At 60.6% G+C, this 14,033-nt stretch overlaps 1 protein-coding gene and 1 long non-coding RNA gene across 2 annotated transcripts in view; one reads left to right on the plus strand and one right to left on the minus strand.

Moving 5' to 3' along the window:
• PEPD (peptidase D) overlaps positions 1-14,033 on the plus strand; it is a 109,238-nt gene that overhangs the window by 3,278 nt on the left and 91,927 nt on the right. Inside the window, exons 2-3 of the mRNA XM_072782251.1 lie at positions 5,062-5,245; positions 7,213-7,340. Of these exons, the coding sequence (XP_072638352.1) occupies positions 5,062-5,245; positions 7,213-7,340 (312 nt within the window). The remainder of the gene's footprint in view (positions 1-5,061; positions 5,246-7,212; positions 7,341-14,033) is intronic.
• LOC140607737 (uncharacterized) lies at positions 4,337-9,158 on the minus strand. The gene is made up of 3 exons (XR_012009651.1): positions 8,808-9,158; positions 8,279-8,442; positions 4,337-7,328 (listed from the first exon to the last, which is right to left on the minus strand). It is a non-coding gene; the product is annotated as an uncharacterized lncRNA (long non-coding RNA).

Genomic DNA, 14,033 nt, shown 5'->3' on the forward strand with positions numbered 1-14,033 from the left:
TACTCTAAATTGGTCCAGTGTGCTGTCCTGCTTTGCAAGGAGGCTCTCAGTGATTGAGGAGAGGAGATGTGGGTGGGAGGGGGACAGAATTCTGAGTAGGATGAAGAAACAACTTTGATTTTTTTAACTGAGTGGCTCCTGGGGTGCCGCCGCCCAGGGGGCCTTTGCCAGCAAGGGAAAGCAGGTGAGCTGCCCTGGGTGTGAGCCTGTTGGGTCATAGGTCACACCCAAGTCAGCATTCTTTGGGAGAGAAAGTACCCTGAAGAGTCGCGTTCTGGATCCAAGCCTGTCCCCACCCTGATATGAACCTTGTGCTCCTGGGGAAGAGGTGTCAGGCTGACCCTGGCGGGTGGGTAAGGGTGGGTCTGTGGGAGGGGGCTGGCTGCTGAGTGCCCCTTTGCCCTCCCTGGCCTGGTCCTGACTCCACACAGCTCTCTCTCCCTGGGTCTTCACGTGGGCTTAGCAACCCCCACCCCGACCCTTCCAGCCAGGTGAGCGGGTTGCCCTTGCTGACAGCCAGCACGTGGGCTCGGTGCCCAGCCCAAGCTGGAGGCCGATGGTGAGGAAAGCAGGAGGTCCCTGGCTGGCCCCTCTTGCCCGGAGGTTAGCAGCATGGCCCCATCTAGACGCAGCATCACGTTCTAGTGCAGGGACCTCATCCTTGCCTGTGCCGCACACAGGGTGAGGCCTGTGCCCCCTTCTCAACTCTGTGTTTTTAAATGCTTAAGATCAAACACACAGGACTACGAGGAAAACCAGTTGTGTTAAAATACAGTTATCAAAATGTTAATAAATTTATGGCACAGTAATAGATGCTTCTTTGTTAACACAGGAACTAATAAAAGCAGCGGGCCTAGTCGCCACCTTAAGTTTGAAGCAGTGATGAACAAGAGTGACATTTTGAGATACCGTGACATCAGTAATGTGAGAGGAAAACACCTGTGATTGTTGGTGGTGACAGATTCATACATCGCTGATGGGGCTGTGGTTAGTTGCTTACATTAATTGAAGAAAATGCGAGTTTGGATGACAGGTTAAAGGCAGTAAAGGTATCATTTTTCCCATGCGAGTAGATGGAGTCCCTCGATTCCATGTGTGGATCCCCACGGGCCTCGGGTGCGAGCCCTGCAGGTGGCCACAAGGCAAGTGGGGGGTGCTCCGTGCTCTGAGGTGACAGGCATGGGTTGTAGGGGCAGCAGCATCCCCCTTCCCCTGAGCCCGCCCCGCCCCACCCCTGGTCACTGGCTGCTTCCTGGGCCCTGCCGGTCGGCAGGCCTGGGCTGGCCCTGTGGGGGCTGGAACCTGTCTTCTGGGTCTCTGTGGGTCCCCAGAGCCGGTCTGCTGGCCCACCAGCCCCTGCTATCTCCCTCGGCCATCGCCCTATTTGCACCAGCACTTGGGCGTGACCTGGCTTTTGCCTTTTGAATTCTGGGTGTCAGGTGAGAGCGTCAGTGGAAAGCGGGTGGAGGGGTTTTATTGGTGCTGCTTTTGCTGAGCTTGTGGGAAGTCACCTGCCCTGGCTCTGGGCCCGATCTTCCCGCAGGGGGTTTGGTTTATGCCAGGAGAAATCAAAGGGCACATCTCTGTAAACCTCCATGGGTGTCTTGGGGTGCCCGGCTGTAATGTGTGACTGCAGCTCATCGTCTTGCCTGGTGTCTCAGACTGGCGGGCCCTTCTCTGTTGTGGCTGAGCCCCACGGGGGCCTGGGTCATAGTCCTGCAGATTATCTTCACCGTAGCAGCTGACACTCACTTTAGGGGTTCTCAGCAACTTTCCTGCCTTGAGCTGGGCTGCCTGGCCCTTGGGCCAGAAGGTCCCAGTGCAGGTGCCCTGAAGAATGCAGGTCTCTCAGAAAGTTCTGGATAAGAGGAAGCCCAGCCCTCTGAGAGCCTTCCTGGTGGGAGCATGGTAGCAGGCCCGGTGGAGCTGGTACCTGGTGTGTTTAAGGAGAGAGGGCTGGGGAGGGGGATGAGGAGTGGTCAGGGAGGGGGATGGGTGCTGGCTGAAACTGGGCATTTGCAGCCAGTCGTGCTGTGGAGTCAGCATGCATCTGCACCTGCATTAGTGCTTTGTTGGGGCTCCCTCCCCTCAGGCTTTGCTGAGCGAGGGGAAAGTGTGGGGGGAGGCGGTGGGCTGCTGGTGGCTGCACTTTCAGTTCCTGATTGCATGGCCAGCTGGGATGCAGGCATGTTTACGAGCTGGCACCTCTGCCCTTTGGTCCCTGCGGCCAAGCATAGCAGAGAAGCAGCCCAGCTTAGAGGAAGTCCTGGCCCCTGTACAACTGCTCTGGGAGGGTGAGTGGCAGCCGATGTCCAGGGACGGGGCGGGGGAGTTCTAGTCCTGTCACCCTGTGTGGGGTGTGCATGACCCCTCCACCCCTCTGGTCAGGCTGGGCCCAGGGGTTTTGCTTCCTGCCACTCTGGAGCTGATGTGGCAATTTCTGACCTGCACAGCTGTGTAGATGACCCCCCGCCCACCATTGACAGTTGTGGCCTCAGCAGATATTTCTTGAGCGTTTGCTGTTTGACAAGCAGAGTGCTAGGCACTGGGGCAGTAGCGACCAGAGCAGACCCAGAGTGGTGCCTGTGGGATTTACATTCTTGTGTGTGGACGCAGGCCTCCCCAGTGAGCACCAGTGAACACCTGGCAGCCTCCCTGGAAGAGGTGATGAAGAGGGGCACCTGGTGGGTCAGCGGTCAAGTGTCTGTCTTTGGCCCAGGGTGTGATCCTGGAGTCCCGGGATCGGGTCCCGCATCGGGCTCCCTGCATGGAGCCTGCTTCATGTCTGTGTCTCTGCCTCTCTCTCTGTGTCTCTCATGAATAAATAAATAAAATCTTTAAAAAAAAAAAAAAGGTGATGGAGACAGCTTAATGTTTAGTGCAGTCAGTTTACAGCGCCGTGGGCAGGTTAAGGGGGCCCGGGAGAGAAGAGGACGGCAGCTGGCCAGAAGCCAGCCAAGGCAGTGCTGTGAGAAGGGGGGCCAGGGAGCTGTGGCCCCTGAGGGGAGCGGCCACCAGCCATCGGGTTCCAGGTTCCACCACGGAGGGAGCAGGGGATGGATTCCTGGCCCTCCCTCGCCCCTCTTCCTGCCTGCCTCGCAGTGGCTAACTCCATCTGGAGCGTAGTGGAGTCCTGGGGGGGGCGGTGCTGGAGAGAGCAGGGGGTGGATCGGGAAGGCACAAGTGCTAAGTTGGGGGACAGGGAGGGGAGAGAGCTGCAAGTTTAAGGAGGAAGGCCAGGGAAGACCATCTTGAGAAGGTGGCATTGGGAGCCAGGATGTGCAGGCGATGTCACCTGCTTGAGGGTCCCCGCCTCTGAGGAGCCCATGGCTGGGCGGGTGCGGTCCCCGGCGGAGCCTTCTCTCTTGAACCAGCCCTGCCTGGGCTGTGCCTGCCCTCCTGGGCCTGCGTGCCAACCTGCCCCCCCCCCCCCCCCAGCACACGGCCCGGGCCGGCCTGCCTCCTCCTCCCACCCTGGGCCTGGCCCCTCAGCCTCCCTAGCACCCCGTGCACTTGCAGGGACCTTCCCTCTGTCCGTTTAATCTAGCTGCTGATTCAGGAAGGCAGGTCCCTGCCCTCCGGAGCTTGTACCTTACCCCAGGGACCGTGAGCAGGTAAATGATGCTACACAGTGCTGCGCGCTCTGGAGAGGGGCGACGAGAGCAGGGGATAAGGTTTGGACGGAGTATCGGGAAGCTTCTGGGAAGAGCAGCCATTTCTGCAGAGGCCTAGATAAAGTGAGAACAGCAGCCATGCGGGCACCGACCGGGGTGCTCTTGGTGTTTGGGGAAGAGCTGGGATGCCCGTGCAGGCAAAGTGGGGGTTGGAGCCCCTCAGTGCCTGGTAGCTCTGTTCCAAGTGCTCTCGATAGCTGAGGGGGGTGGCAGGGGAGGGGGTCTGCTCAGATTTGCATCGCAGCGGGTCCTTCTGGGTGGGTGCAGAAGAGGCTGTGGGGGAAGCTGGGACCCAGAGAGCCTGACGAGTTCCCTGTGGTTGTGTCTAGGTCCAGGCAGGAGATACGGGTCCCTCAGCTGGAGGTGGAGATAGGGAGGGAGCCTGAGCATGGTTGGGGCTGTGGAAGAGTGGCCCCCAGGGTCCTGGGTGCCCAGAGCCTGGGTGAGGACTGAGAAGCCCTGTGTGGATTGGGAGGGGGGTGTCACTGTGGCCTGGCAGGGGCTGCAGTGTGGGGAGGGGTGGGCCGAGGCCCGAGGCCGGGATTGAGGGGAGCTTGGGCAGCTGGGACACCAGAGAGGGCGTGGGGGGGGTGGTGGTTCTTGAGCAACTCTGCAGAGGATATTTCCTGCAAAAGGAAGAGAAAAATCACGCTGGAGGCATGTGCCAGTCAAAGGAGGTGTTTTATTTATCATGAGGGTGAGGTTCCTGTATGTTGGATACAAAGAGTGATCCCGGGAGGGAGGTTGGATGCCGGAGCAATGTGGGACTAGACATGGGATGCAGGTCCAGAGGCAGGTGGGCTCCGGGGAGTGAGTGGGGTGACGCCTGTCCTCCAGGACAGCACCCCTGGGGCTGCCACTGCCCAGTCCATCTCACCATGGTCCCCTCGACACAGACTCACTTTGGGCCTGGTACTGGGTGTCCTGTGTATGCGTGTCGGGATCGGTTGGGTGTCCCGGCCCCGGGCTGCTGGGTCTGTGACTTGCAGAGAAGACGGCACCATGCAGGCACGGGGGCAGGGATCCAGGGTTGTCTGGGCCCGATCACAGATCCTTCTCGCTTGATCGGTAAGCTCCTTGAGGGCAGGGATGGGTCCATCTGCAAACTTGTGCAGGCCTGCTCTCCCCGGGGGCAGGGGTTAAACACACACAGCTTTCCCTCATCCCTGCTCCGGTCCAGCGCTCAGGGGCAGCGGCGGGGAGTGTGGTCGAGGAGGCCTCGTGGTCCTCAGCAGCCTAGTGAGGGACTGTTCTGGGTCAAGCAGGTTGAGTCTGGGCCAGCTTGCCCCGTGCTGCTGGGCGGGGGTCACCTCGGACCATGGGAGGTGGATGTCCTCGGGGGCACTAACAGAAGCCTGCGTGGCCACGTGTGCTCATGTCTTTGCAGACCTTCATTTTGGCTGGGGAACGAAACCCTGAAGGTGCCCCTGGTGCTCTTTGGCCTGAACAGGCAGCGGCTCTGTGAGCGGCTGCGGAAGAACCCAGCTGTGCAGGCCGGCTCTGTGGTGCTGCTGCAGGGCGGGGAGGACACGCAGCGCTACTGCACCGACACTGGGGTCCTCTTCCGCCAGGTGAGCCCACCCCGGAGACTTCGTGCACCGTCCCGTATGCCCCAGGCCTCCTGTGGGCTGTCCGCCCCCCTCCAGCATCGGGCCTGGTGGGCCTTGGGTAGCTTTACCCCCAAGGGGACCCCGAAGAGGCTCTATGAGGGCAGACCAAGGCCTGTGCACCCAGGGAGCCCAGACTCTGGAGGGCTAGAGCTCTCCTAGCTGGGGGTGGGGGCAGAGCTGGTGTCAGCCGGTCTCCGCTCTTAGTTCAGAATACAGAAAAATGACATTCCTGGGGGGCAAGCAGGCAAGAAGGCTTCCTGGGAGAGGCAGTATTTGATGTGGGCCCTGAAGGCCAGGGCAAATTCTGACAAGTGCAGTTGGGGGTGGGTGTTCCAGGCTGGAAGGGGGAGAGTGGTGTCCGCAGGAGGGAGTGGGAAGAGGGTGGGCTGGGCACAGGTGCAGATGGGGAGAGACTTCTGGGGCCAGATTCCATCTACAGCAGGGAAGACGCGGGCTGCAGAGGGCCTGGAAGGGGCACGGGGACAGGGTGCTGCGTAGGAGTGGCTTGCCCACTGCTGACTCTGCGACCCTCTCTGGGTTTTGGTGTCCTGGCCTAGGAAGTAGATTAGGGACACCTTGAGGTTCTGGAACCCTGTGTGGTGGAGGGTGGCCTCGCTGCAGGAAGCCAGCCCAGATATGGTGGCCTTGGCTGAGAATGGCTGACATCACTCAGTTTCCAGGAACAGGAGCAAAGACACTCAACAAAGGGGCTCACCCAGAGAGCTGGAGAGGCCCTGAGCTGGCCCCACTCTCACTGATCCCAGCATTGTACCCACTTTACAGATGATGAAACCGAGCCTCACAGAGGAAATGACTTGCCTGCGGGGGAGATGGGACTAATTGGAATCCCATCTCTGGACTCTAGGGATAGGGCTCTCTTGTCCTCCCTGCCATACCTGGAGCTGGGGCCTGACACCCCGGGAACCCCAGAACCTCCCTGGGGGCAGGCAGAGCTTAGGGGACATGGCCGTCCGACATCCAGGCCAGGAAGAGGCAGGGAAATATGAAGGGGACGTGAGTGTGGAAGGGCGGCATGATGTGGCCTCGCCACTGGCCTGCATCCGCCCCGCAGGACACAGCCGGGCTGTCAGCTGCTCAGAGCAACGGCAGTGTTTTTGCTGAAAGTGGCTCCCGCTGGAAAGTTGCCTTGTGCCACGTTCTTGCGGCTGCCAGCCTGTAGTCCTGGCTGCTAGAGACGTGGAGTCTCCATAAGTTTTTTCTGACTAGTCTTGATGCTTCCTGAGGTTTACGTATTCTGGGGTTTAAAAACCGATCTCCTAAATTCAGCCTTTGGCTCCCTTACTGCCGTTATGCAAGGTTAATTTTAGAAGAGATCCTCCTCCACTTCATACCTTTATAACATTATCTGAGCGCAGTGTTTATTGCTAAACACTGAAGTCATCACCTGCCCCGGGGGTGGGAGAAGGAAGTAAGAAGTCCCACGTGGAGGAACCCATTTCCGTGCAGGGGTCTGGCCTGGGTGTCTAAGTCAGGGTGGCATCTTGCCCACCTTTGGGCTTGCGGGCAGCAGAGAGGCGCGGGTAGGGCTGTGCTGGGCCCACGGTGCGCGTGGGCACCCGTGTCCTAGTGTGCCCCAGGGTGTGGCCAGAGAGGGGGGGTGTGGTTAGGGCTCGGGCACATGCATGCACTGCGCATCCTCAGAGAAGGCTCAGAGCAGAGCAGGAGTAGCCAGCCAGGCTGCCCCATGCCCAATCCCAGGAGGGGGTGATGGGCAGCCCACCACTCACAGGGGTGGGGGGACAGAGTGGGTAGGTGGGAACTATGTGAGGCTTGGGGGGCGGTCTCCCAGAGCTGGGGAGCCTGAGGCTGACTCTCTGGGGTGCTCGGTCTGACACCCAACCTCTCTCCTTACACCGCATGTTTTGGTACTGCTGGCCGGGTAACCAAGGTCCTTGTTCCCACCACAGGAGTCTTTCTTTCACTGGGCGTTCGGCGTCACCGATCCAGGCTGCTACGGCACCATCGATGTCGGCACCGGGACGTCGACCCTGTTTGTGCCCAGGCTTCCTGCCAGCTACGCCACCTGGATGGGAAAGTAAGGAACAGCCCGGGCCGTGTGACTGCCTGCTGACCAGCGTGGGGTCGGGTGCAAGGAGGGAAGGAGTAGTGGGGGGCGGGGGAGGTGTCGGCGGCGGGGCCCATTGACAGCCTGCTCAGGGCCGGAGCCTGGTATCCTTGGTGGGGAAGGGGCGTCAGAGCCACAGCCGCAGACTGTAGTCGTGTTTGTGTGGAGGTACTACGTATTCATCTGGAAATTCTGGATTCCCAGCTTTGCTAAAATGCCGGAGGCTTTGGCCCCAGTGGACCGTCACTCCTGCGTGGCGTCAGCAGGAGGTGGCCCCCACCTTGGGTGTCATGGGAGTTGGCTCAGGTCAGAGAGGGCAGCCTGGGACCCTTCTCCCCGCCCCATCCCTTACAGGCCGGTCCTGGATGCCTGCTGTGTGCCTGTCTCTGGCTCAGATGGAGGCCCTGCCTCAGTGGGCACCTGTGAGATGGGCCGTGGCTCCGTGCTCCAAGCTGGTGCTGAGTGAGGAGTGTGGGACGGGGGCCTGGGCTGTGCTCGGAGGCCTCCTCTGCACCGTCCATGGCACCTACCGGCTCCAGGGCCCTTGGCCGTGTCTGCCTCTTTGGGAGCCATCCTGCTGGCTCAGAGGTGCTGAGAGGTAGAAGCTGTACTTACGCATGGGTGCTTGAGCCCCGCAGGGGATCCCGCTAAATGCCCATCACCACGTCAGCACGTCATTTCTGCCCAGAGAGTGATAATTCTGGGCTAACGTCTAACCTGCGGCCCTTGCTGCCTGGTGTCCCTGAACGCTTGTTACCAGGTGGGCTGGCAGGCCCATGGCTGCTACGGGGAGCTGCTGCGTGCAGAGGGCCGGGATAGGGCCCCCCGGCTTCCTCTGCTTTGTTCACCCCCCTCCCCACTGGCCCTTTGGTGCGACTCCACAGCCACGTTGTTGGCCCGACAGGTACCTCTTCTGTCGTCTTGGGGCAAGGGCTTCAGGCCCACAAGTTGGGAACAGTTCCACTTTGAGGCCCTCTGGGGCCTTCGGTTTTGCCGTGAAGTCATCTTTAAGCAGGACTGACAGCAGAGAAGTGGGCTGTGTGTCCCTGGTGGCATGGTTTCCTTCTTGGCTCTGGGGAAGGAGGGTGGGAAGTGAGCATGTCTGATCCAGGGGGCCCTTGGAGTGCATGGCTGGGCACTTAGGCTCTGGCCCTCTCGGGGGCCCTGGGACAGATGGCCCTGCTGTAGTGCGCAGGCCCCCACTGGCCTCCATGCTTGCATTAGGGTGGACGCTGGACGGTGGTGCTGCCTTCTTCCCCGGGAGGGGGCAGCGCGTTGAGAAGGTGAGCCAGGCCCAGCGAGAGCCCCCAGAGGCTCCACGCCGCCCAGCCCTGGCTGGGGAATCAAAGAAGGGAGGTGCAGAAGGGGAGGCCAGCCCACGCAGATGTCCGTCTGTCCTCTGGACCTCCCTGCCTGCTTTGCCACAGTGCTCTTTACCTGTAGAGAAACTGGCCTCAGGTCTGGCCCAGGGCAGGCCCTCCTCAGTCCTTTCTTCCGGGACCCCTCCCGCTAGATCAGCAGGTCCAGGCCTGAAGACGCGGGTGCTCTTGGAAGGTGGGTTCTTGCCTCCCCGTCCTGCCGTAGCCTGGATGGTCAGCCTTTATCATATTCCTGGTTGAATCCTGACGACTGCCCTGCTATAAAGAGGATCAGGTTCTGGGTGATGGTGTGTCCTGTGCAGGTCCTGTAGGTCAATCTTGCTGGAAGCTTCCTGGTGGCGGGGCATGGCCTCTTCACAGAGCAGGTCTTGTCACTGCTGGGGCCTCTGATTCCTTATCTGTGGGACAGTGACAGGGCTGCTTGTGAAGCATTGCCGGGGCTGTCATCATAGTGCTCGTCACTGTGGGGATGGTTGCCTTTGTGACCCTGAAATGAGTTGGTAAAGATGCCACCAGGGACAGACAGGTTGTGATGTCCAGAAATGGCCCCAGCGATATTTGTGGCCAACCCCTGTGGAGAGGTGGAGTCTCCCCACCCCCCACCCCCCCAGCCTGACCCCGGTCAGGACCTGGTGGCTGCCTTGCTGCCTGAATGCGGCAGGGTCATCATATGGCTGGACTAGTTTGCACCTGGTTCTTGCTCATGGGACACCGGCTGACAGCCAGACCACCCACCAGAGTGGGTGACCCCAAGCCCCAGCCCTCGAGTCTTCCTCCTCAGGTCCCAGACATCGTGGAGCAGAGATAAGCTGTCACTCCTGGGCTCTGTCCCGTGCCTGGACCTTCAGAGTCCATGAACGTGCAGAATGTCAGTATGGTTCACTGCGAAGCCCTGGTAACTGGTACAGCTATGGTGAGGAGTTTCCTGGTGAGAGTGTAGGTCTGGTTTCGGTAACAGGATTCTCCTAGAACCCTCCCTGCCTGTGAGGTGATCACAGAACTGTCGCCTCATCCCTTCCTGCTAGTGGCACATCCCACAGATAGCTGGGGCCCCGGTGCCCGGGCTGCGCCTGTGGTTTTGAGCGGGCTGTCCTCTGAGCCTCCCTGTGGCCCGGCCTGCTGGCTCTGGGAGCGCCGGTCCTGCGGTCGGAGGTGCTCCGCTGTGGGATGTGGGTGCGGACGGGGGGTTGGGGGAGGGTCTCTGTAGGGCCTCCCCGGACTTCTGTCTGCAGATGGTGGGGGGGAGGCACCGAGCACATCTCCTCTTTTGTCTGCTGCTTTGCATGTCGAGCTGACTCTTGTGTCAAGTCAGGGAGTGCCTGTCCTGGAGGGTGGACATCCTCCAGGACTGTGGGAGGAGAGGCCTGTCCCTGCTCTGGGGACTCCACCATCTACTGTGAAAGTCTGAGCAGATCTCACCATGTTTCCCCACAGCCACCATCTGGGGAGCCAAATGGCACTTGGCTAGAGGGTTTAAAACCCAGGACCTGATTGGTCAGGGAGCAGCTGTCAGCAGTTGGCTACTCAGCATGTAATCCTCAGTAATACGGGAATAACGCCTGCGCTTTGGCTGCTGGTTGCAAGGCTGCTGTTGGAAGTTCTCCTCGAGGGGCACCTGGGTGGCTCATTCGGTTGAGTGTCTGACTCCTGGTTTCAGCCCAGGTCGGGATCTCAGGGTGGTGAGATCCAGTCCTGCGGTTGGCTCTGCGCTCAGCCGGGAGTCTGCTGGAGATGCTCTTCCTCCCGCTCCCCCTCCACCCTGCTCGTGCACGCACATTCTCTCTTTCTCTTTCTAAAATAGATAAATGAGTCCTTAAAAAAAAAAGTTTTCCTTTCGTCTTTCCCTGCTTTGCTGAGCCAGCTGATTGTCTGGTACAGACATAGAGGCTTGCGTGACCTTCGAGCGGAGAAATGGGTCTGTGGTGTGGGTCTCCCTGATGGAAAGGCTCCATGTCCAACAGGTGGAATGAGGAGGTGGGTCCCAGGGGTCTCCTGGCTCCACAGCGGAGAGCCAGACCCTGGTCTCCTGCAGCCCTGACTCCCCACCGTGGCCACCCTGGCAGGCCTTGCCCTTCCTCTGCTCTTGGCGCGTCCCCCTCCTGGGCGCCACGTCCCCAGCCTTTGGGAGAGGAGGCTCGGTCACAGCAGGGCAGTGGCGAAGGGCTTGGTTGTGTGGCGCTGGAGCTGGGGAGGGGCCAGCTCTGATGACGTGCGGCTGTTTCCAGACACTCTCATCATCAATAGGGCTTGGGAGCGAGGCTGTCGGGATTACCTGGCCTTTGCAATCAAAACCCACCAGACTGAACATTTGACCTTCAGCTCCTTGGTTTCCTTTTGAGTCTCTATCTGATGGCTTTTGAAAATCCATCTGGCGGATACCGCAGTCCAGAGTCGTCCAGGGAAGCAGCACTCCCATCTGCAGATCCGCCACTTCCTGCGTGTAGGGCAGGGTCCTGTTGTCAGGGCAGCAGGCGCTGAGGGGCCTGCTCCCAGCCTGTTCCTCACCCCAGGCCTTTTTCCGGGACAGGGAATGGGGTAGCTTGTAATTTGTTTTCATTTGGAAGCTTTGCTTACAAGAGCCCAGTGCCTTTGGATATGAGGGTGTTTCCCATCATTTTGTCTGGGGTCCTCTGAGCAGGCGGGAAATTGTCTCTGTGAGCCGTACGGGGCAGCTGCAGTGCCCACAGAGCATGAGTGACTCGGGGCCGAGTTGGGGGACCTTCCTAGAGCCTTCGCAGCTTGACTGTGTTCTCCTGTCCCTGGCTGAGACCGTGGGCTCGGAGTGTGAGACAGGATGCCGGACGTGGGGTTTGCCGGGAGGAGGGTCCCTGCCCTCCTGAGGGCGCTGCCCAGGAGTGCCGTGAGTGAAGTGAGTTTCTCCAGGGCTGAGGCCCCTAGGCCCTGAGCTGATGTGTGTGCTGTGGCGTGTGTGTGGTGGCAGGGGTGTGGTTGTGGGGAGGGTGGCAGGGGTGTGCCGTGCAGTGTGGCATATATATGGTGTATATGGTTTGGGTGTGTGCAGTAGTTGGGCTGTGTGTGCATATGTGGGGTGGGATGTGTGTGTGAGTGCACATGTGGTGTGTACCGTGGTTCATGTGGAGTGGAGTGCAGTGTGGTGTGTACATGTGTGTGGTGTGCTTATGTGTGATGATGGGTGGTATGTGTGTCGGGGGTGGGGTGTGCATGCAGCCTGGGTGTGTGTGGTTGTGTGTGCACGTGGAGTGTGTGTGTGTGTGTGTGTGAGAGTGCGCACATCGTATACTACGGTTATGTGTGTAGCGTGGTGCAGTGTGGTGTATGTGTGAGGTACATGTGTGCGTGTGTGTTGGGGTGGGGCGTGCATGCAGCCTGGGTGTGTGTGGTGTGTGTGTGTGTGTAACGTGGAGCAGGCTCTCACGGCCGCCCTCGCCCACCCGTACGCACACGTGGACCAAGGCCACCCTTGCGGCCAGGGCGTGGCGCGTTCCCGTCCCCAGGAGGGCCTGGCCCACGTGCCACCGTCCGGGCCTCTCCCGGCTCCGCGCAGCCCGGGGCACAGCGCTCCCCCACGCGGGCCCCGTGATCCTGGGGGTCGGGCCCCCGCGGCGCTCCGGAGGGGTGTCCATTTCTCGGAGAAGCCGCTGGAAGGCCTGAGCTCCGGTGGGGAGGCACGCCGGCATCGAGCCATGAGCCGAGAGGCGGCAGCGGCGTGGCCACGGGCCGTGGCCGGGGATGCCGGAGGTAGAGCTCTGCCCCGTTACCCGCTCGCGGGCGGCACCTGTGCTTGGCGATCTCGTGTTCTGGAGGGCCCCACTGTGTGTGCCCCGCGGGCTTTCCTTTAACGTCCGCGCACCTCGGGAGGCCGCGCACGGAGAGCTGCCGCTCCTCGTGTCCACCCTGACCCCGGGTTCTGGAAGGGCCGCCTCTAGGTCGAGCCGGGCCGGCTGCCGGGGGCAAAGCACTAGCCCCCTGGGTGGGGCGTGCTCTCCTCCCTCCTGCCAGAGCTGTCCCTTCCCTTTGAAGTGAGAGTTTCTAGGGTGGCGTCGGCTTCCCCTCCGACCCCCCTTTTCCTGGCCCTGTGGTGGGATCTGGCCTGAGCAGCCCTGCCGGCCCCGGACTCCAGACAGGGCAGGATGCAGGCCCTCCACCTGCCTGCCGCCAGCCCACGGTGGGGGGGGTCTGTAGCCCCGCGACCTGTCCTGCCCGTTCTGTGGACTCTCGTGGACGTGCTGCTCCTTCTCTGGTCAACCCCGCCAAGTCATGGTGGCCGAGCCTCCGGTGGCTGGCAGCCTGGCCCACTTGTCCCTTGAGGTGACATTTAAATTATTTTTGCTATAATTAGCCCCAAAACATAGAAAATAAGTAGTATTCACACTTAATTATCTCTGCCCTTTAGGGAAGAATGCATGCAGAGTGCCAGAAAAGACACCAGCAGCTTTTCAGACTGTGTCTGTCAGAGTGGTCGTTCCTGTGGAGAACCAGGCCTCTGGTGGCTCCTGGTCTTGGCGCTCGAGACCCAGTGGGTGCTCTAGACTGTCAGTCAGCCTCTCTGGGAGGCACCTGCCCTCACTTTCAGACAATCAGGGTGGCGGCAGCAGGCTTCCGGGGGGCTTCGGCCCTGGCTGCCCCTGGGCCCCGGTGGCAAGTGGCTGGCCTGTGGCTGGTAGACCAGGGGTGGACAGCTGAGCACACAGCCCTGGAGCCACCCACGGGCCACAGCGACCTTGGTGTTCGCCCCGCCTCTACCCCTCTCCTCTCATTCCACGTTGTGAAGACCTAAACCTCAGGCTGAGTACACAGGGACGTTCGCGAGCGTCAGGTCTAGGTCTGCAGAGAGAAGACCCCCAGGCAGGCAGGTACAAGTGCCCCGGGGTAATGGCTGAGACAGCCCCCTGTAGGGAGCGTCCCTCGAAGCAGGTCCTTGGCACTTCCCAAATCTTCTGGGAGTTTGCTTTGGATGCCTGTCCCAGCTGCGAGAGATGAAGTGACCAGGACCAGAGGTGGGCAGGGGACCTGCCGAGGGTGCGGGGCATCTGTCTTGGAGCTGGGACTGCGGCCGGTGCAGTCGAGGATGGATGTGGTGAGGACGCCGATGGCCCCGCCTCACCCCTCCGGCCTGCACTTTTGTACGTGGCTGAGAGTGTCACCACTTGGTAGCAAAGGGTCAGCGAACTGTCCCGCGGTCAACAGAGAGCTGGGCCTCCCGTGTCCAGGAGAGGGCTTATCATCCGGTCTGCCCTGCGCTGCTTCAGGTGCTGCTGATGGTGGTGCCAGACTTTGGCCATTTAACTTTTGAGTCCTGTCT

This window comes from Canis lupus, chromosome 1 (genome assembly GCF_048164855.1).
Source record: "Canis lupus baileyi chromosome 1, mCanLup2.hap1, whole genome shotgun sequence".
NCBI classification, from domain to species: domain Eukaryota; kingdom Metazoa; phylum Chordata; class Mammalia; order Carnivora; family Canidae; genus Canis; species Canis lupus.